Raw genomic sequence first — 24,087 nt, 5'->3', positions numbered from 1 at the left:
TGTTTTTTATTCACTTATAAGCATTCTTATAATCTTCATAATTATCATTTTTAATGGCTACAAAATAATTACATCAGTATTATACACTGTAATTACCAACCTATTCTCCCATTGATAGTTATTTATTTTAAATAGTTCAAAGAGATAAGTGAAGCTTGCTATAGTCATTGAACAGAACATACTCGCTATGGTAACTATGAAGATTATGTATCAGTATTAAAAAATGCCTATAAGTGAATAAATCAAACAGAAAAACGTATCACCACTAAAATTACAACTACATAGAAAATATGCATGTCTGTATACAGGAGCTAGAAAGAACTCTAGAAAAATAAACACTGATTTGAGAGGTAGAATATCCTTTACTTTTATTTTAACTGCTATTATTTGAGAGGTAGAATATCCTTTACTTTTATTTTAACTGCTATTAATGTCATAATGATATCAGCCTGAAACATAACAGGCATTCAATACAGTAAGTATTTTTTGAAAGAAGGAAAAATACGATTAAAGAAAAATTCACTGACCTTCCTTAGACCTTGAGAGAGAGAGAGAGCGAGAGAGAGAGAGTGTGTGTGTGTGTTTAAGAAATAGAGAGAGAGAAATCAACATCATTCTACTGGGAAATTCATTTCATATTTTAGGCTCTTTTACTGAACAACTCTGGCTTTAAAAACAGCCAAAATGGACATTAAACTCCCAGATGTGACCAGCAGCTACCACCAAAATGTCATCCTCTCCAAGCTCATGGCAGATGACTGAACTCTCCTTCTTTAGAGATTCTGTTCGTATGTTTAAAAATTAAAATGAGAATTTCCTTGGGATTGGTAACACATTTTTATCATTCACTTAAGCATTCTAATAAACAAGTGTATTAGATCCTTTCTTAAAAGCAACTTCATTCTTTCCTCCATTCCTTCATTAACCTTTTGCAAGATGTTTGGGAGAGTAAGAAAGACAATTTTCTCAATTTTGCCCCAGGCCAGCTTTATTATTGAGTATTAAACTATAGATAGATTTTTGTTTCAAAAAGTATAGATAGATAGTTTGCTTATATGAAATATTTACCTTGACTTTTAAGATATTACCACGGAAAAATGATGGTTCTTCAACGTTAGATATTATCCTTTTATAAAGATAACTAAAGCTACTTCATGGACTGATAAATCTGTACATTGCCAAGTGTGACATAATGAAGGGATCCAAGGGACTCGTGGAGGAGACAATAAGGAAAAAATTAGTTTTCATAAAGACATACCTGTCTTTCATTAATTGATAGAGGTTTTCTTTCATATATTCAAATATAAAATAAAGATGGTCATTTTCTCTGATAACTTCTTTCAGTTTAATCACATTGGCATGATTAAGTTTCTTCAGAGACTGCAATAGAGCAAATGAGCATTAAAATTCTTAAAGCAAAGTTATACAAGTTGGCACAATCTCATCAATGCTAGAACGATAAGTACCTTCAGTAATTTTCCATTTCTTCTAAATTCATTAACTTTTTAATATCTATAAAAATTTCCATGTCTAAAAACATCTAGAACATCTATTTAAGTAAGCAGTGGGCTCCCCTGGTGGCACAGTGGTTAAGAACCCACCTGCCAATGCAGGGGACACCGGTTCAAGCCCTGGTCCGGGAAGATCCCACATGCTGCGGAGCAATGAAGCCCGTGTGCCACAACTACTGAGGCTGCGCTCTAGAGCCCGCGAGCCACAACTACTGAAGCCCACGTGCCTAGAGCCCATGCTCCACAACAAGAGAAGCCACCGCAATGAGAAGCCCACGCGCACCGCAACGAAGAGTAGCCCCCGCTCACCGCAACTAGAGAAAGCCCGTACGCAGCAACGAAGACCCAATACAGCCAAAAATAAATAAATTGAATAAATAAATTTTTAAAAATATATAAAGTAAGCAGTAATTGTCTAAGTAACGAATATAAGTGCAAAAATAAACCAGGTCAACAATAGCTACAAAACATTTCAGTCTGTCACTTTTTTTTTTCTTGGTCATTAAATAGGTTTAATTTTTTCTGACTTAACTATGTGGAATGCCATGCAAAAGTCTCCAAAAATTTATCCAAGTTATGCAACATAAAATATAAAGAAATGGTATGTGGTAATTTAAAAAATTATCTTTCCTTTGACAATATGGATTAAAATGCTCTTTTAAAAGTGAGAGTATACTTTTAAATATGAGGGTATAGTTACTTTCTGTTCTCCACTGACATTCTGATGAGAAATGAGAAATTAGGAACATAAAGCAAAATATAAGAAATATAATTATCTTTGGTCTGCTTCCCGCAGAGAACGGAACCATCTCCTTAGCTACCATCCTCAGAAATGAGACACGTGTGAGGTAGAGCTAAGGCCTTCTGGGGTTCTTTTCATCTCTGGGATTTTACCTTAACTTCTCTCAAGTTCATACATTCATCCCAAGAATAGAACTTTCTCTTCATTCTGCAGTAAAAGAAGAAAAGTTTAGTGTGTGGGGACCGGGGATTTGAAGACACAATTTACACCATTGGCTTTCTTACCCTATAATTAGTTCACTGTGGGCAAGCTGTGATATCTCTCTTCCTTCCTCCTTAAAAGGAGATCATCTCCCTTCTGTGTATCTCAAGGCCATTTGGTGCAGGTTCATGACTGTGTCACTTCTTGGACAAATTGCCTAATGACTTCTCTGTGCTGCAAACTGCTTAGCTATAAAGTAGAAACTACTGCATAAGAAAAGCCTATTGTAGACTGCTTAGTTCAGCACTCAGTAAATACTATTGTAGATGTCCTTATTTTTACCGGTATCTGTGGTCAGCTACAATAAGGTATGAAGGGCATCACTACTATTATCTCTAATATCCTTAGTGAATCAGAATTTCAGTTATACTCATTCAGGTGCTAGAAATTTATGAAGGAGCTTGAAGAAATTGAGGGCTTAACCAACTTACCAAAAGATACGTTTCAGTACTATAGATTTATAAATGTCTTGCTAAAATGATAAAAGTAAATCTAGCACAGTGCTCAATTTGAGATAAAATAGAAGTCAATTCAAATATAGTATAAAAGTATTTTAGTAAATTGATCAAATCCATGCAAAACTATACATATAATCGCTATGATTCTTAAAAAGTAATTATAGAATTTTTAATCCAGTGTTTTAGAGGCTAGTTAATATATCCAAGTTCCTTTTCAAAATTTAGTACAAATTGAAACTTTAATTCTTCTTAAAAATCTGTACTAGCTGCATCCACATATACTAATATGCTACTTTCTTTTCAGCAATTACTAGTTATCAATACTACCCTAAGGTAATGCATGTATCTATATGCAGCAAATACAGAAGTTTCCTTGCAAAACAATTATCCCGATTTCTAAAGAAATTAATTATAAAAAATTAAACCAATTTGTTAGAATTCCTTTTAGATTCCCTGCCATCTTCTCTTTCATTTATTGATTCATCCAACACCTACACGCCAGGGTGATGAAATCAGAGATGGTTACCCTGATGCTTCCCATCTCACAGGAAATAGACTTTAGTTAACACAAAACAGACATACAAATGAGCTTTCAGGATCATGAGATGAATTGGCCAGGCCCCAGGCCTTTTTGATGAGGCAGTATTTCAGATGAGACCTGAAAGACAGAAGGTGCCAGCATGTGAAGGCTGAAAAAAAGATTCAGCCAGACAGAAACAGCTAGAAAGAGCTGGGCTGGTTAGAGGAAATGAGAGACCACCTCAGGCCGATCCTTGTTTCTTCAATGCCCGGAGCTGATTTTCATGGCTGTGAGGTCACCGTTCCTGCTCTGCTTTTTCTCCCGTAGCACTTTACCCACCTTCTTACATACCATAGAGTTTACTTTTATGTTTAGTCCTCTCCCCTCTCCTCACATGCAAGCTCCTTGAGGACACCTCCACATGCCTGCTCAGTTTCTGGCACATAGTAAGTGCTCAATCAATGTTTACTAAATGGATGGATGGATTTCGATACCCACAGCTGGGCTCCTGAGGAACTGTCCCACAAACGGGAGATCCTCAGGAATGGAATGGCCTCTCAGGTCCTTAAAGGGCAGAGAGCTTAATAATATTTGTTAATTTAATGAGGTGCAGGGATCTTACCAACACCCCCTAGAATGAATTCTGTTACAGATTTTTTTTGGAGATGGCAGCAGATACCACAAGGTTTCTTACCAGTGACCTAAATTAAATTTCCCAAGGGAAAAACTCTCTTGCTTCTAGGCCTTCATACATATTATTCTTACAGCTTGGAATATTCTTCCCCTCCTCTTGATAATTTTTGTCATTCTCGAGATCTCATTTTATGGGGGAAGCCTTCCAAGATACCTCTCCAGCACTGCTTCTCTGTGCTCCCATAGGCCCCGGTATCCCCCCATTATAGGACTTATCATATTTTGTGTTGTAACTTTTCTAATTTGTTGGTCTATTTATAACTCATCTATCCCATCCCCATTTGTCCCGAGCACCAAGTGTAATCGGAGCTTAACAATTACGTGTTGAATGAATTTTTAAACTTTTTGCAAGCCTTCCAAATGACTCCTCCTCTTCTCTTTCATTTTTACTCTGTCTTTAATTAGGGTAGGAACACTGTCCGGCACATAGTAGTTACTGAATGTGGCAGACACTATGACTTGTCTATACAAGAGCCACTTCTCTTCTTTATTAACATAGATCAGCTTTAACCCAGGGATACAAAATGGCCACCTAAATACTCAGTTTCCCAGCTTCTCTTATTGCTACATGCGCCACGTGACACACTCCTGGCCACTGAGGAGTAACCAGAAGTCTTCTGGAGAGGGGTGGGGGAAAGCTTTTGCTTTCCTAATTAGAAGAAAGTACAGCAGCTGACTGACAGTAACAGTAACTGCTTCAGCTCTTATTTCTTCTTACTTGGAACTCATACTCAAGGCCTAGACTGCTACAGCTATTTTTTTAAATTTATTTTATTCAAGTATGGTTGATTTACAATGTTGTGTTAATTTCTGCTGCACAGCCCAGTGATTCAGTTATATATCTATATATATTCTTTTTCATATTCTTTTCCATTATGGTTTATTACAGGATATTGAATATAGTTCCTTGTGCTGTATAGTAGGACCTTGTTTATCCATTCTATATATGTTTTCATCTATCTGCTAATCCCAAACTCCAAGTTCATCCCTCTCCCGACCCCCTCCCCCTTGGCAACCACAAGTCTGTTCTCTATGTCTGTGAGTCTGTTTCTGTTTCACAGATAAGTTCATTTGTGTCATATTTTAGGTTCCACATGTAAGCGATATCATATGATATTTGTCTTTCTCTTTCTGACTTATTTCACTTAGTATGATAATCTCTAGGTCTATCCATGTTGCTGCAAATGGCATTATTTCATTCCTTTTTATGGCTGAGTAGTATTCCATTGCATATATATACCACATCTTCTTTATCTGTTTATCTGTCGATGGACATTTAGGTTGCTTCCATGTCTTGGCTATTGTAAATAGTACTGCAGTGAACATTGGTGTGCATGTAACTGTTTGAATTATAGGTTTCTCTGGATATATGCCCAGGAGGGGATTGCTGGATCATATGGTAACTCTATTTTTAGTTTTTTGAGGAACCTCCGTACTGTTCTCCATAGTGGCTGCACCAATTTACATTCCCACCAACAATGTAGGCGGGTTCCCTGTTCTCCACACCCTCTCCCACTGCAGCTATTTTTTGAAGACAAAAGAACCTAGGTCTGTGATAACAGCATTGAGACCAGGTATGAGCCCTGGGCTGCCTACCTCAAAACATTTCACAATGTGAAACAAATAAATCCCTATTTAATTTACTTTTGGTTAGTTTTATTTATTTATTTATTTTTAAAAATTTATTAATTTATTAATTAATTTATTTATTTATGGCTGTGTTGGGTCTTCGTTTCTGTGCGAGGGCTTTCTCTAGTTGTGGCAAGCGGGGACCACTCTTCATCGCGGTGCGCGGGCCTCTCACTATCGCGGCCTCTCTTGTTGAGGAGCACAGGCTCCAGATGCACAGGCTCAGCAATTGTGGCTCACGGGCCCAGTTGCTCCGCGGCATGTGGGATCTTCCCAGACCAGGGCTCGAACCCGTGTCCCCTGCATTGGCAGGCAGATTCTCAACCACTGCACCACCAGGGAAGCCCAGTTTTTTTTATTTCATACACCGAAAGCATTCCTAAATTACACACGTATGACTTCTTCTCAGCATTCAATCTATTTGACTTCTTAAAGTATTTGACCTCTCACTTCTCTCAAGGTCTTACCCAGCACTATGCAGGTGAGGGCCAAATCCCCATTTTATGAAACTGAAGACTGAAACAAACACATGATCTTGCCACACAGAAGGAATAATGAACATTTTGTTATAGAAAACAAATCAATGGTAATAACCTTAAATGATACCACGAGACCCAACCCTCATTCTCATTTTCTTACCCCCTCTCCCCAGAAGCCACAGCTTTCATGAAGTTTATGTAAATCTTTACAGTCCTTTTAAAGATATTTTTACATATAAATTTATTTATGTGTAATGAAGTATTTATTTGTGTGAATTTACATAATTGCTTAACCCACAAATAAGGATGATTTCATCTCATTTTGGCTGATACTTACACCTCATTTATTATTTTTTTCTCTTATTGCCTTAATTAGGGTCTCCAGTTCAATCTTGATCAGTAGGGGATATAGCAGGCATTCTGGTCTTAAAACCAACTTTACAAGAAGTACCTGTAATATTTCACCTTTCAGGTCAGGGAAGTTTCTTCTTATTCCTATTTTTCATTTCAGTTATTGTACATTGTACATTTACTTATTTGATAATAATGGCTATTTAACAATATTTTATAAAAGCATTTTCTTATATATGTAAAGTTTTAGATCATGATAGTGTAAAGTTTTTAACATTTGATAAACATTTGTTAAAGCATTTAACTTTTAGATGATCATCATTTAGTTGATGTTGTAATCAGTTTCCAAGACTCGTTCTGGTGGAAGCCAACTGCCATGTCATGAGGACACTCAAGTGACTGTCTGTAGAGCCTCATATAGAGAGAAATTGAGACCTCTTTTCGTCCTTATAAAAAAAGGAAATTTGGACACAGAGATAGGCATCGAGGGAAGTTGATGTGGGAGGGATACAGAGAGAAAATACCATGAATCAGCCAAGGAGAAAGGCCTACGATAGATCCTGTTCTCTCAGCCCCCAGAAGGAACCAACCCTGCTGACACCTTGATTTTAGACTTCTAGCCTCCAAAACTGTCTCAATAAATCTCTGCTGTTTAAGCCACCCAGTCTGTGGCTTAAACTTTGCTACAGAAGCTGAATATGAGCCAAATGATGTTCTAAATTCCTGTGTTGAAGTCCTAACCTCCCAGTACCTCAGGGTGTATTTGGAGGTAGCCCTTAACGAGGTGATTCAGGTTAAATGAGGTCTTTAGGGTGGGTCCTAATCTGATATGACTGGTGTCCTTATAAGAAGAGATGAGGGGCTTCCCTGGTGGCGCAGTGGTTGAGAATCTGCCTGCCAATGCAGGGGACACGGGTTCGAGCCCTGGTCTGGGAGGATCCCACATGCCGCGGAGTGACAAGGCCCATGAGCCACAACTACTGAGCCTGAGCGTCTGGAGCCTGTGCTCCGCAACAAGAGAGGCCGCGATAGTGAGAGGCCCGCGCACCACGATGAAGAGTGGCCCCCGCTTGCCGCAACTAGAGAAAGCCCTCGCACAGAAACGAAGACCCAACACAGCCATAAATAAATAAATAAATAAATTTTTTTAAAAAAAAGAAGAGATGAGGACACAGACATGCGCAGAGAGACGATCATGCGAAGACATGGGGAGAAGAGAGCCATCTACAAGCCAAGGAGAGAGGTCTTACATGAACCAACCATGTTAGCTGACACCTTGATCTCTGACTTCTAGCCTCCAAAACTGTGAGGAAGTAAATACATTGTTTAAATCACCCAGTCTGTGGTACTTCTTTATAGCACCCCCAGCAGACTGATAACAGTGAACCACCTTGGGCATGGATGCTCCAGCCCTGGTTCAGCCTGCAGATGATTGTGACCTTGGCCCACCTCTGACTGCCACCTCACGAGAGACCTGTAGCCCCGAACCACAGCTGAACTACTCCTAACTTCCTGACTCACAGAAACTGTGAATTAATAAATGTTTGTTCTTGTCTTAAATCATTAAGCTTTGGGGTAATTTTTTTTACATATGATAGATAACAAATACAGTGGATTAAAGAAATAAGTTAATAATAATTAATTCTATTTAATTGGTAAGGTCAGGAAAATTCCATATGCCACTCAGAACTCAGTTTGATACTATGAATACCATCTGATTTTGAGACCTATTGTTTCAAAGAAACAATAAGCTCTACTCTGTATTCAACTTTAAGTTCCAGAATTACCTTCAGTTTCAGTTCAAATGTATCATGCATAAAAAGCAGAGCCCTTGTATTTTTTGATTTGTCCATGTTAGCTGGACAAATCAGAAAATTAACATATGTGGGGATCAGCTGAACTCCTTCTTTGGCAATGTTTTCTCCAGAATGGCATTCCATATTAGCCTAACAAGCATGGGGTCTAAACCAGACTTCTCTCTGTACTTGTATATAGTCTCAAGCAAGCAAAGGAAAAGAAAGATCGGCAAACTTGGCAGTGTTGCCCATGGTACCTTTTGATGGCTACCAGCTCCCCTGATTCGATACTCTTGCCCATCAGCACACTCCCATAAGTGCCGTCCCCCAGCTGTCTCATGGTTGTGTATCGGTTCATCTTGGAAAAATAATGCAGCACAAGTTGTTGACCGAAATGACTTCCTTGTTGAATATAATTATAAATGCTTCTTTATTTTTGTTCGTTTTTGCCCTTAGACTGTTGTTGCTACACTGGTGACAGGCTTGTCATCATTAAACACAGGCTCTTCCCCAAGATTATGTAGGTTCATAAGATATAGCAATAAGGAATCTGGCAAGGAAACAGTGCTTCCATTCTTATGAACACCCTGTAAAAAAAAAAACAAAACAAGAATAAAAGGGATTTTCATTAAAGAACCTCTTCCAAAAATTTACTGGTAACCTAGGAAAATTATAAATACCAACGTGTTAAGCATGTGTCAGTAAATCAATTGTGCGATGCGAATGATGTTCACCTATAAAAGACTGATGGTACTCACTGGTGAATGCTTCATTTACACGGTACCATGTTACTTATCCCATGAACATTCAATAAATACTGGCTTAATGATTTGCATGATTGCTTTTTTACTGACTATATAATATATCTATATTAGTCCAAATCAGATTTTGGGAAGTCAGATGCTCTACTATGCCCATTCTTTGAATCAATGTTTGCATCATATTTAATTTGGACCATAATCCTTTATGTGAAACTCCTGGGCCAGACGTATTTGGAATCCAGGAATTTGCATATTTTAGAAAAGTAATATGGTACGTAACACCTCCCAAGCAGCATCTTAATGTGCCCGTAGAAAAATGTATGAAAAGTACACTAAGTAAAATAAATGAAGACCATAAATGGCCTCGCGTCATTCGGGTCACGTTTTGTTGCAGATGAATTTGCACAGATTAATTTTTTTAAATAAATTTATTTATTTTTTTGTTTTTATTTTTGGCTGTGTTGGGTCTTCATTGCCGTACTGGGCTTTCTCTAGTTGCTGCGAGCGGGGGCTACTCTTCGTTGCGGTGTGCGGGCTTCTCATTGCTGTGGCTTCTCTTGTTGCGGAGCACAGGCTCTGGGCGAGCGGGCTTCAGTAGTTGTGGCATGCGGGCTCAGTAGTTATGGCTCGCAGGCTCTAGAGCGCAGGCTCAGTAGTTGTGGCTCACAGGCTTAGTTGCTCCGCGGCCTGTGAGATCTTCCCGGGCCAGGGAGTAAACCCATGTCCCCTGCATTGGCAAGCGGATTCTTAACCACCGTGCCACCAGGGAAGCCCCAGATTAATTTTTAAAAATTCATCTTTCAGAGCTTTGTGGGTTTCAAAACTACAGAAAAGGGATTGTGGATCTGTATATATTTGAAGGGTACAGGTTTCTATAGGTTCTGATTTTATAACTATGATTAAAGAAAACACACAAAGCACATAAAGCCTTAGTGTCTACCTCATTACAACAGCGTTCAATAATTTCCTCCCATTGTTCTGTCTTCGTTCTGCATTCAAGGAACAATTTCTCATTTCATACCTGTTTATCATTCTTATGTTGCTTTAAAAAATCTCTATCATTCTGTTACAAGGCTGTATGCTTAGTTACAAAGTGTAACAACATGTTTGGCACTATCAAATAGTTTGTTTTAAAATGCCTTTTACAGGGACTTCCCTGGTGGCACAGTGGTTAAGAATCCGCCTGCCAATGCAGGGGACACAGGTTTGAGCCCTGGTCCGGGAAGATCCCATATGCTGTGGACCAACTAAGCCCGTGCACCACAACTACTGAGCTTGTGCTCTAGAGCCCATGAGCCACAACTACTGAGCCTGCATGCCAAAACTACTGAGCCCGTGAGCCACAACTACTGAAGCCTGTGTGCCTAGAGCCCGTGCTCCGTAACAAGAGAAGCCACCGCAATGAGAAGCCTGTGCACCGCAACGAAGAGCAGCCCCCGCTTGCCGCAACTTGAGAAAGCCCGTGCGCAGCAACGAAAACCCAATGCAGCCAAAAATAAATAAATAGATAATAAATTTGAAAAAAAATAAAATAAAATGCCTTTTACAGGGAATTCCCTGGTGGTCCAGTGGTTAGGACTACATGCTTTCACTGCCAAGGGCCCGAGTTTGATCCCTGGTTGGGGATTAAGATCCCACAAGCCATGCAGTGTGGCCAAAAAATAAAATGCCTTTTATAATCTGGTGCTTCATTCAAAGATTATTTTTCTTTCACTGTAGCACGATCTCCTCGAAATAAAATCATAAAAATTGCTTCTCCATTAGATGCAGAAATTTAGGAGCGACAAGAATATGTTGTAGTTGTCAAAGCACCTAAGGCTTCCAAAAATAGGCTTTCTGAGGAAACATGGCAGAGAGGTGCGCTAAACCTATGTTGTTTCCTTTATACAGGAACACATTTGTCCACAGGAAACTTTGGAAGAAGCTGTGGGGCTTTTAAATAACAGGGAGTGTGTGTTAATTTGTCATTTATTTTACTTCATATAGATAATAACCACTTCAAAGGCACATGAGAGGTAGTTTAGGCCATGCTAACTCCGTGGCCAGGATCTTGAAAAAGAGATCACAATAGTAAATTCCAGTTCTATTTAGTGGCTCCTTCATTTTTCTCAGCTTAAATCTGAGCAAATGGTCTTAACACTTGCCAGCAAATGGTTCCCCATTTGCCTGAAAATGAAGTTCTTTGGTAAGTGGTCATTACATTATACATAGATACAGATTCTCAATATTAAGGCATTAATATAGAGAAAGGTAACACCCCCTGCCCCCTCACCTATTTCCTGACCAAAACGTGTATTTGCTTTTCTTCATTTTTCCTTTATCTGGATAAGGAAATATAATTTTGAAAGCTCTTTGGGGGTTTGTTTTGTACCCTGTGCTATGATTAAACAAAAAACGGACTATGAAGTGTATTTCTTCTGATGACTTGGAATCTTATTAAATCAGTATTTTGCATTTTATTATCAGCATGTTAAATTGTTTTTCTTTCTCTCTTTCTTTTTTTTTCTTTTTTTGCTGCACCGGGCAGCTTGTGGGATCTTAGTTCATCAATCAGGGATTGAACCCCATTCACTGCAGTGAAAGTGCCGAGTCCTAACCACTGAACCACCAGGGAATCCCTAAATTGCTTGACATTCTTTTCTAGCTTTTCTATTTAAGGTGACATACACTTATCTCTTTTAAGGAAATGTGCTTTCTAGAGGTTTACTGATTCTTTCTGGTTAAGTAACAATACAGAGAATAAATTTGTCCAAAAGGCCATGGTGTTTTTCATATCAGTAAAATTATACAATAAAAACACAGAGGGATTAAATGACCTATGAGCAATCAGAGAATCAATGACGGAGTCAGTCTAATAGTTGCATTAGCCTGAAGCTGTTTGGTTTTTTAGTGCAGTCCCCAACTGCTAAACAACCCATTCTTGCCAGCTTTTACAATCACTGGTGCAGCTAAAGGAACCACCCCTCTTCACTGCCAAACCCTGTAGAATCTACCCCGCAATGAAAGCTGCCCACCCCCTCTGCCCCCTAAAGATTCCTAACTGCTATAAACAACCGGGAAAGTGCACAGGGTTCTCCCCACCCTGACTACACCCTGGGGCTACATCTGTCTCGTCCTGACACCTGGAAGGACTTAGTGAAAAATTATAGGCCAGAAACAGTGACGGGAAAGAGTGTGAGATGGGGGGGAGAAGGGAGTCTTCTTGGAGTTCCTTAAGAAAATTATTATTTTTACCCAACCCCCCAAAATTATTTAATTAAGAATTTTAATGGGATAAATAGCATCTTCTTTTCTTTGCAAATCTGCTGCATATGCAACAAATTATTTTCATGTTAACACCTCACTGAGGACAGGCATTGAGGGTCTGAGAGGTAGGCAGTTATGTAGGCACTTCTGGAAAAGGACAAATGGCTTGAGAAGGGAGTGAAAGAGGGAGCGGCCCAGATGGGGAGAGAAGTTCAGAGGTAAGAGGTGCCAGAAACATTGAAACTTTCCCTTGCAGCGGCTCAACAACCTGCAAAAGTGGAATTAACTGCCTCTTTCTGGTCCACTATTAAGACCATCAGCCCACCATCATCAGTACTATTAGCACAACAGACCATTCAGTCATTGACTCCTTTCTGCATTGTCCTGGAAGCCCAACCGGTTTTGGAGTGGCTATTGTAGAAACTGCACTCCAAGCCTAACCAATCATCTTCCAAATAAACACTGGAAACGCAAAGTTTGTTTCAAGTGCTTTAGCATAGGATACTTATATTCAGGGAAAAATAAGTAAGGGACACAGCCATTTCCCAGTTTCTTTCGTTTGAGGGGTGAAGATTATGGATATGACATAAATTTTAAAAAGCTCTGACTTGTGGCTCTCAGAGAATTGGGCCAGTTTACTAACCTTTAAGTAACACAAGTTTACATACTATGCTCCCAAACAAAACTTTAAAAAGGCCTCTTTTGAGTCATGTTAAATACAAAATAAACAGCTCTCCAGGGTGAGAAGCTGACAATTTCAGCTGTCCCCTTATCCCCCTAAAAATATAAGGATAATGGCCTAAATATATAAAGGTAAAGGATTTTTTTTTTGTAATCATTACTCCCATGTACCTACTCACTGATAGCATATAAACAACTATTTTTATCAGTGTAGAATAGGAAGGTCCTAAACAGATTACTAGTCAAAAAGCAGTATATGTAACTTAAAAGACAGACTGCCTATGGGTCCCCAGTTCACACCCAATAATATTTCTCTGCAAGTTACATATATTCTTCTCTGTGGACCTTTGGAAAGCTAATTCTGCAAAACAGGGATGTATTAACATGATTTCTTATGCACATATTTCCATATATTTATATTTCCATATATATGCAACAAAGCAAAACAAGTAAATGTAATGTAACTATGATCCTCAATTAATTTAATAGAACTGTTAGGAACTTGGAATTTTCTGCAGTCAAGCTCCAATACTTACTGACTTCCTTATGAGTTATACAAACCTTATGTTCTGGTTTAAGGAAAAAGACATTTATTTAGAGGCTCAATTATAGGCCTACATTAGATAAATACCCTTATCATTTCTCTCCCATTCTAGTTGTCTTACTTTTATCTAAGTGCGCAATTACTGTAAACTTGAGCTTTGTTCTCAACAGCTTCTGCCAGCTAATAAGGGATTTAGATAGGATTAAAGAAGATTAACAGAGAGGGCAAATGGAGGGTAAAATTTGTGTCTGCCCAATCACTGAGCAGATAACGTTTCCATGTCTTCAACTTGTCTTTGTAGAATCTGCTGTAATGTTATTACCCTAAGGCTGGCATTAACGTTTGTTTAAAAAAAAAAAAAAAAAGTAACGCCATAAAAACCATTGTTTCAAAAGCAAAAGAGAAAAAAGATTTCAAACTAACCAAATCATACGTTTACAGAAATTAAAAGGGGAGCTTTTACAATGGGAAAACAGGATTCTGTGTTAAAAAAATAAAACCATGGTGCTTTGTGCTAATATTCACAAACTGTTTTAAAACGAAGCAAAACCAAACCAAAATAACCCACCCCAACGAAGAGATGGAACAGCCAGCTTTGCGTAGGCAGAAGGTGGCCGCCCTGTGGGGGAGGGGAGGGTTTGTCCCTTCCCGGACACTCGGCGGTGAACAGGGCGGGGGGCCGATAAAGGACGGCCAAAAGGCTGGAAAGTAACTTTTGCCTCCGCCACTATTTCGACCGAACGGGTTGTTTTTCTGATTAAAACCACTCCGATAACTTTGACTCTCTTTATGAGAATTCCGTTACAATTAGAACAAATGCCTGATCATTTTAAAAGATTATCTAAACACAATTACATACATTTCTTTCCTTTTAGAATTGAGATTACAAACCACTAAAAAGCCAGTTTTATTGCCTCCCCTCCCCCGACTCCAGCCCTGTCCTTAGACTGACCATGTCTCCGTCTTATTTGTAGTAAAGAAGCAGTTTTGGTTCCCAGACGCTCTGATCTTTTCTCGCAAACCGGGGCTTTTAAAAGACTCCAGTCTGCGGGCAGGGCTCGTCCCCGAGGCCCTGCGTGTCCGGCCGCAGCGGGCAGGTGAGCCCCTGACCCCCCCGCGGTTGGCTCGGCGTGAGGACTGGGGGCGCCCGCTGGTCCACCCGGTGCCGGGATTCCGCTTGTACCTGGGAGTCATTTGGGAATGCACGAATGAGGACTGAATTTGGACCCAGTTTCTCTTTCTTCTTTCTCCTTTTTAATTTCGTAACAGTTTTGAACTCAATTCCACTGCCTTCTCCAGACCTGATCCCGCCCCTCACTCCTAAAAGTAGCGTCCCCTCCAGCCTAAGCACTCAAGGGAGCGGGGGAGGGCGGGGGTGCGTTGGGAGACCCTGGGGTAGAGGTTCGGGGTTGCGGGTCCCTCAGACTGCTGGATTCCCGCCGTCATCCTCCAACCCAGGACTGACCGCGCCGTCTAGGAGCGCAGGAAAGTGGTCGAGGGGGTCTCGGAGCGAACCGACAGCTATAGGAGCAGGTTGACCGCCTCCTGCCCGCCCCGCCCCTCCCCGAATTCTCCTCCCTCCAGTCCCTCCCCCTACCGGTGTCCAGGCCCCTTCTCTCGGCGGAGGTTGGCGCTGGTAGGACAGGGAGCCGAGGGGACATGCCGGGCCGCCTCGCAGGACAGGCTCGGGCTGGCTCGGACGGAGGGTGGCGGCCCCGCTGCCCGCTCGGGATTACCTGCCCGCACCGGCCGCTTACCTTGTTCACTCCCTTGTCAAGCTGTGGCGTGCTGTGTGTTTCATCTCCTAGGAAACCGCGGGGATGCTCCAGCTCAGACCTCCCGCTTACGCCCCGCCCACGGGGCGTGATCGAGCCGGAAGGCCCCGCCCAATACGTGCACGCCCCGCCTCCCTAGGGGGCGGGGCTTCCGGAACACCTGTGTGTCAGTGGAGTTAGCGCTCTCTGCCGTTTAATTTGGGGCTTGGGAGAGTCCTGATTACCTTTGTGGTTATTTATTGGAAGTTGGTTTGTTTGCTCTTTATTTTGTTTGCTCCGATTCATTCTACAAAGTCTTGATTTATTGAATCTTGTTCCCAGACTTGTGAAGAGCAAGTGGAAGGCAACGTTTGCCTCCTAGTCCTTGTATTTGTCTATACATGTACTGCCTGGGGAAAAACTGCACTGGATTGCAAGTCCAGTTGCAATCCAGAGCAGTCAACTCCTCAGGCTTGTGTTATCTCCATTTTCACTTATTCGTTCAGAGTACTTACTCGGTACCAGTCACAGTGTTAGATCGTAGTGATCCCAAGGTAAATGAGTGAATGTGTGAATAAATGAGTTGTGAAAGAAGGGCACACTTGTGTTTTTACCAAAAAAAAAAAAAAAAAAAAACGCTCAATTGGCTAGCAAAAGAAAAAGCCCATAAATCAGAAGCGTGAGACATGGGGTAGTGATGTACCTATTAGTAAGTATCCATTAGGTGTCAGGCTCTGGACCTGGCACTGAGAATAATGCCAGGGTAGCAGGACAGACATGTTCATGGTCCTCTCACAGCTTAAAGCGAAAAAGACAGGGGAACTAAGAAGCATAAGTTAGATCATGGAGGTCTTATATGCCCAGTTATGAAGCCTAAGCCTTATCAGGCAGTAACTGGGGAACCAATGAAGAATTTTCTACAGAGGAGTGATATGTTCACGTTTGCATTTCAGAAAGATCACAAAAGCAGCAGTGGGTAAGGTAGATTTCAGCAGTGATTGTACAGGCAACAGAATAAAAAGGAGGCTATGGCAATTGATCGGGAAGAAATGATGAGGATCCAACTATAGCAGTGAGGCTGGGTTTCTCAGTGAATCACTCTGAGCAGTGATTCTCTCCCACAGAGGGAGAGAATCCAAGGGATATTTAGGAGTTAAAATTGACAGGACCATGTGGCTTAGATGAGTGGTGTCATTCCAGTGCTAAGATCCTCTGCACCTGCCTCAGGGTGATCCCAGAAGTTTCAGGCAGAAGCCAGGGAGGGTTCATACCTAGGAGATCAAAAGACATTGAACCCAAAGCACTCAATTGGAACTTCAGCCACAAAACATCCCTATGGATGACTTTGACCATCTTGAAGGGCCACAGGACAGGGTTGGGAACCTGAGATCTGGCCTGTCTGTCAAGAAGCAGGTACTTCACTGCGTTATGTTTAAACAGATTATTCAGTTCACTTCGTTCCTTTTGCAAATAAGTCTAGAGTCTGTCCTGCTTCAGAGGAAGTCATAAATTATATCCCCTCAAGTGTGTTTGCTTCTGTCAAATGAATTTGAGGAGCTGATCTTTATCAATATGTTTCTAGGTCCAGCAACCTTGTTTATGTTTTATTCACTGACTTAGAAGATTCTACTGTAATGTGATATATCATCAAATTCCTGCCCAAAATGAAGTTTGAAAGCTCTGAAATAAAAAATTTTAAATACTAGAGGGACATCATAAAGACAAGTGACTACTGAAATTAAAATTTTCATTCCCAGCTTTTTTCATTTCTTAAAATGCATACTTTTTGATTTGGGTTGTGATGGGACATTTGGGGGAGGTTAAGTTTAAAAACTCAGGAAATCAATGCAGCTTTTTAAAGTACAGGAGGTAAATGTAAGCTTCACATTTTTTTAAAAAAATTATTAGCACCTTTAATTATTATTTATTTATTTATTTGGCTGTGTTGGGTCTTCGTTTCTGCGCGAGGGCTTCCTCTAGTTGCGGCAAGCGGGGGCCACTCTTCATCGCGGTGCGCCGGCCTCTCACTATCGTGGCCTCTCTTGTTGCGGAGCACAGGCTCCAGACGCGCAGGCTCCAGACGCGCAGGCCCAGTAGTTGTGGCTCACGGGCCTAGTTGCTCCGCGGCATGTGGGATCTTCCCAGACCAGGGCTCGAACCCATGTCCCCTGCATTAGCAGGCAGACTCTCAACCACTGCGCCACCAGGGAAGCCCAGCTTCACATTTTTAAAACACCACACAAGTCTTTGATTGATAAGTATAATTTTTAATTGGCTTCATACGATGGAGACTTTAGAGGTATTTATTTAGATATGTTTGTATTTTATTTATTTATTTATTTATTGGCTGCATCTCCCGTGGCTGGCAGGATCTTAGTTCCCCGACCAGGAATTGAACCTGGGCCCCTGGCAGTGGAAGTGTGGAGTCCTAACCACTGGAGTGCAGGGAATTCCAGATATGTTTTTATTTAAATGTCAAGATTTATAGTTTTTTTTTAACAGAAAAGAGTTTGTTCTCTTAAGTTTACCATTTATTAATTAAAAATTAGTCCATAAATAAATAAATAAAAGCCATGAGATGCTATATATTAAAATAAAATAAAATAAAATAATAAAAATAAAATAAAAATTAGTCCAATTCACTAGATATTTTAACAACAATTCATGCTCATTTTTTGTTTACTTGTAAACAGTCTCACAAAGCCTAAGTTTGGGTGAATTAGGACAAGTAAAGTACTTTTTCCTGAGGATAAATGTAAAAACATAACTGCAAAGACTAAGTGGCAAAGGAGAAGGAAGCTGATTCCCGCTCCAAACTCAGATGAAGTTCAGCAATTGAATGTTTTCACGGGACCCCAGAGAGTGGCTGAGGTGGAGCTGAAGACAAGAGGCTTGGCTGAAAGTCTGTAAAAGAAGCAGACCCCAGGTCTTATCCTCTAGCCTGTCCAAACGGGCGATGCCCCTCACTAGCACAGCAGAAGGCTGGATGAGGCAGCTGCTGAAAATAGGCAGGTTAAGAAAGGGAGTGCATTTTGAATGGTGAGACCCTGGACCACTTTCTCTGCTTGGCTTCCAGAAGGATGGCAACTGGCTCATGCCATAGGTCATAGATTAGAGCAGTACTTTCTGGGCAAGTGGATTGGAATAAGAAAAAATCCTGCAGGCACTGAGAGTTGAGTCCCCCGGATTGACAAGCCCCATCCAGATAAGGACTGTGACCACTATTTAGGGCACTGCTTCTCAAACTGGGCTGCACATTGGAATCAGCTGGTAAGATTTACCAAAAATACTCATGGCCTGTGTCCCGCTCCCAAGGTAATCTGATGTAATTGGTCTGGGGTGCAGCATGGGCTTTGGAAGGTTTTAAAAACACCCCAGGTGATTCTAATGTATGGCCAAGTTTTAGAACTATTAGTTTAGGGAAGATTTTAAACCTATTTTTCACCTTGCCCAAATTCTGGTTAAATAGCTTTGTATGGCCTACTAGCAAAATATGCTGCAACGTTCATGGCAGCATTATTCACAAGAGCCAAAAGATGGAAACAACCTAATACCCACTGATGGATGTGAATGGATAAACGAAACGTGGTCTATACATATTATACAATGGCATATTATTCAACCTTAAAAAGGAATGAAATTCTGATAGATGCTACAATATGCATCGACCCTGAAAGCATCATGCTGAGTGAAATAAGCCGGATACTTCATGATTCCACTTATATGAAATTCCTAGAATAGTCAAATTCGTAGAGATGGAAAGGGGAATAGAGCTTACCAGGGACTGAGAGAAGGATGCATTGGGAGTTCCTGTTTAATGGCTATAGGGTTTCAATTTGGAGATGATGAAAAATTCCTGGAAATGGATAGTGGTGATGGTTGTGCAACACTGTGAATGTTCTTAATGCCGCTGAATTGTACACTTAAAAATGGCTAAAATGGTAAATTTTATGTTATGTATATTTTAGCACAATAGAAAAATATTTAAACAAACAAACAAGGCCAAATAAGGACTGTGAGACTCTTAAGCAGATTCTGTGACTCAGAGGAAACAGAAACAATACAGGGAACATCTTCTTAAAAGGCAATACAAACCAAAACTATAATTCATATTCTCCAAGCCATAAAGAGAAAATACTGTATCCGTGAATGTAACAGGAAGAGGATCCTATAATAGGAATTAATATTCAGGGAATAATAAAGAGCTCTTAGAAAATAAAACTAGGGTGGCAGAAATCTAGAATAAATTAATAAAATAGTTGAAGATAAATTTAAGGAAAACTCCCAGAAATTAGGACAAAACAACATATAGTTTTTAAAAAAAAAACAAGAGAAAAGATTAGAAAATAAGAGGATCAAGTATTTCCTCTAACTAATGAATGTGCAGAAGAAAGGAAAGAGGAAGTGGAATCAAAAATCAAAAAACTAACACAAGAATAGTACAGAATTGAAGGACACTTGTTTCCAGATTCAAAGAGCCCACCAAACACCCAGTAAAACAATAGGGGAAAAACCCACGCAAAGACACATCACTGTGAAATTTCAAAAAATTAGTGATAAATAGAAGATTCTAAAAGCTTCCAAAAAGAAAAAACAGGTCACACACATGTGATTAGGAATCACAGTGGTAAATGATGCTGGAAACTGGGAAAATATCCAAGCAAACAGAAAACTCTTAGCAATGAAGAGACCATAAATTCAATAGCTGCCCATTTCCACACCTCAACAAACACAATTCCAGATTTCTAACTTTGGAGCAACCTGAATTATATTGACAGTTTCCTCAATTTTCACATTCACTTTGTACCAAATGATATATGCTGAAGAAAGGTTATCATTGGATTTGATCAGTGGGTATCACTCTTGCTGGGTCATTTTAGGAGAAAGCTGTAACATCAAAATGTGCAGGATCGCTACGTATTTCTCTGCTCTTTGCATTACTAAGAAGGGGTGGGACATTAAGTGATCCACAATGTGTGACCTTAGTTCATCAACCTAAAGAGTTTTTTTTTTTTTCTTTAAGCGCCTTGACATAATCCCAAAATGGATACCCATCTTCAACAATATAGCAGTTTCTCACCAAACACTTTTCAGTAGGATTAAAGGATTTCCTTTTAGACTATTTGCCTCTCTAAAGTTATTTCATTTCTAGAGAAATATTCATAGAGAGGCTACTATTTTATTCTAGGAAATGCAAAGAATTTACTTTCTAAAAATTTGAGGCAAACTTTACATACATTGAAATGCCAGACCTTAAGTGTACAATTAATTGGGTGTTTATAAATGTGCACACCTGTGTTATTACCACCTGGATCAAGATATAGGACATTCCCATCATCCCAGAAAGCTCTCTTGTGTCCCTCAACAGCCAATCCCTACTCCTTTTCTCCACAAACTTCAACTGATTTCTATTATCATGTATTAGTTTTACCTGTTCTTGAACTTCATGTAATTGGAATCATAGAGGATTTAGTCTTTTGTGCCCTGATGCTTTTGCTCAACATAGTGTTTTGAAACTCATCTGTGTTGTTGTGTTTACCTGTAGTTCATTTTTTTTTATTTTTTAAAGAACTCAACTTCTCTCTTTTTTTTTTTTATTTTAAACTTTTGGGTTTATGTATGTATTTATTTATTTATTTATGGCTGTGTTGGGTCTTCGTTTCTGTGCGAGGGCTTTCTCTAGTTGCGGCAAGTGGGGGCCACTCTTCATCGCGGTGCGCGGGCTTCTCACTGTCGCGGCCTCTCTTGTTGCGGAGCACAGGTTCCAGACGCGCAGGCTCAGTAATTGTGGCTCACGGGCCCAGTTGCTCTGCGGCATGTGGGATCTTCCCAGACCAGGGCTCGAACCCGTGTCCCCTGCATTGGCAGGCAGATTCTCAACCACTGTGCCACCAGGGAAGCCCTGTAGTTCATTTTTGAAATTACGGAATAGGAGTCCATCATATGAATTTACCATCATTTATTTGTTCATCTTCCTGTCAATTGACATTAATTAATATAAATAAAGCTGCTATGATAATTCCTATTCAAATCTTTTAAATGAAAATATGTTGTCATTTCTTTTGAGTAAATATGCAGGAGTGAAATGGCTGGTTCATAAAGGAGGTTTATGTTAAACTTTAAACGAACTACCACATGGTTTTCCAAAGTAATTTTACCATTTAACAATTCTACCAGCAGCGTATGATAATTCAGCTTTGCTCCACATCCTTGCTAACATTTGGTACTGTACATTAAAAAAAAATTAGCCATTCCACTGATTGCAAAATTTCTCATTTAGTTTTAATTTACATTTCCCTGATGACTAATAATTTTGAGCCTCTTTTCATGTATATATTAGCCATTCATACGTTTTCTTTTCTGAAGTGACTATTCAAGATTTTGGCAATTTTTTATTGGGTTGTTTGTCTTCTTGTTACTGATTAGCTTGAGTTCTTTATATATTCTGCATACAAGTTCTTTGTCAGATATATGTTTTGCAAATATTTTCTCTTTGTGGCTTGCCTTCTCATATTCTTAACGATGTCATTTGATGAGCAGAGGCTTTAGATTCTGATAAAGTCCTATTTATAAGTTTTTTTCTTTAACAGCTAGTGCTTTTCATGTTCTAAGAAATCTTTGCCTACCACAAGGTCACAAAGATATTCTCCTATGTTTTCTTCTTGAAGCATATTTATAGTTTTAGCTTTTACATGTAGGTCTATTATCCAACACAAATTAATTTTTTTCTGTATATGTAGGAGTTGTGGTTTATTTTCCCCCCAGGTGGATATGTAATGAATTACATTAATTTAAAAAATGTTAATATTAATATTTATTAGCACAATTATAATGATCAGTTTTAATATTTATTATTAACATATGCTAATATGTTAATATAACAGATTATATACAACAAATATTTAACGTATTACATTCTAGTCACTCATCTAGGTAAGTGGATCATTTTTTTATGAGTTTGAAAGGTTATTTTCTTTTTTTAAATTATTTTTTTAAGTGAAGTATAGTTGATTTACAAAGTTCTGTTAGTTTTAGGTGTACAGCAAAGTGATTCAGTTATATATATATATATATATATCTGTTCTTTTTCAGATTGTTTTCCATTATAGGTTATTACAAGATATTGAATATAGTTCCCTGTGCTATACAGTAGGTCCTTGTTGTTTATCTATTTTATATATGTGTGTATCTGTTAATCCCAAACTCCTAATTTCTCTCTCCCCTGCCTTTCCCCTTTGGTAACCATAAATTTGTTTTCTATGGCTGTGGGTCTATTTCCATTTTGTAAATAAGTTCATTTGTATCATTTTTCTTAGATTCCACATATAAATGATATCATATGACATTTGTCTTTCTCTGTCTTATTTCACTTAGCATGATAATCTCTAGGTCCATCCAGGATTACATTAATTTTTTAAATGTTAAGTCAAAGTTATAAACCCCACTTGAAAATGATGTATTATCCTTTTTATATGTTGCTGGATTCAGTTTAATAATATTTCCATAAGAATTTTTCAATTATGTTCATGAGGGATATTGATCTGAATTTTTTTTTTCTTGTAGTGTTTTGTCAAATTTTCATATTAGAGCTGTGCTAAACTTGGGAAAACAGTTAGGAAATGTTCCTTCCTCTTATTTCCTGAGAGAATTTGGGTAGACTGATACTATTTTTTCTTTAAATGTTTGATAGCCTTCAACGGTTTAATTATCTAGGCCTAGAGTTTTCTTTGTAGGAAGGTTTTTAATTACAAATTCATCTTCTAAAATAATTATAGGGTTATTCATAATTTTTATTTCATTTTGTATCAGTTTTGGTAAGTTTCTTTCACGGAATTTTTCTCATTTCATCACACTTGTCTAATGTATTGCCTTTCAGTTGTCATAATCTTTCCTTTTATCCTTTGGATGCCTATAGGATGTGTCTTTATTGTGCCTTCACTTTTTTTTTTTTAAGGCGCTTTCTAAATTGCATTTTTTTTTTAAGTATTTGTTTATTTATTTATTTATGGCTGTGTTGGGTCTTCGTTTCTGTGCGAGGGCTTTCTCTAGTTGTGGCAAGCGGGGGCCACTCTTCATCGCGGTGCGCGGGCCTCTCACTATCGTGTCTGCCTTCACTTTTGAAACACATTTCTGCTGGATATAGAATTCTGGGCTGACGTGTTTTGTTTCGTTTTTCTTTTGGATATTTGAAGATGTGATTCTGTCCTCCATTATTTCTGATAAGTCAGAAGTTATGCTTATTATTTTTCCCTCATTTTGTCCGAAGATTTTAAGATTTTCTCTTTATTTTTGAACTATCAACTGTTTGACCATGATGAGCCCAGGTGTGATTTTCTTTGTCTTTATCATTTTTGAGATGCACTGATTTTTTCGAATCTGTCTGTTGATGTTTTTCCACCAGTTTTGGGAAATTTAATAGAGTGGTGATTTTTGTTTTAAGTAGTCAGTTATGTTGCTGACTCATTTGTGGATGCTTGGTATTGCACATTTTTTTTTTTTTTGGCTGCTCGGCTTGTGGGATCTTAGTTCCCCGACCAGGATTTAACCCAGGCCCCTGCCGTAAAAGCGCTGAGTCCTAACCACTGGACCACCAGGGAATTCCCTGGTATTGCACTTTTGAAGATGGATTTGTTTTAGATTTGCCATTAGTTTTAGGGCACA

General features: G+C 39.2%; 1 protein-coding gene across 5 annotated transcripts in view; it reads right to left on the bottom strand.

Moving 5' to 3' along the window:
- MAK (male germ cell associated kinase) overlaps positions 1–16,503 on the bottom strand; it is a 63,737-nt gene extending 47,234 nt beyond the window's left edge. Inside the window, exons 1-5 of one of the 5 annotated variants that reach the window (XM_082347745.1) lie at positions 15,430–16,503; positions 14,625–14,855; positions 8,698–9,027; positions 2,406–2,460; positions 1,259–1,380 (exon numbers count right to left, since the gene is read on the bottom strand). In XM_082347745.1, coding sequence (XP_082203871.1) covers positions 1,259–1,380; positions 2,406–2,460; positions 8,698–8,798 — 278 coding nt within the window. In that variant the 5' untranslated portion in view covers positions 8,799–9,027; positions 14,625–14,855; positions 15,430–16,503. The other 4 variants (XM_082347749.1, XM_082347747.1, XM_082347748.1 and 1 more) reach the window with 4 other exon arrangements.
- Between the last annotated feature and the right edge of the window lie 7,584 nt (positions 16,504–24,087).

The sequence above is a fragment of the Balaenoptera borealis genome (genome assembly GCF_965194805.1).
Source record: "Balaenoptera borealis genome assembly, chromosome: 12".
Lineage (NCBI taxonomy): Eukaryota > Metazoa > Chordata > Mammalia > Artiodactyla > Balaenopteridae > Balaenoptera > Balaenoptera borealis.
Note: the sequence above shows the minus strand (reverse complement) of the source record. Positions and strands in the feature narration are given on the sequence as shown.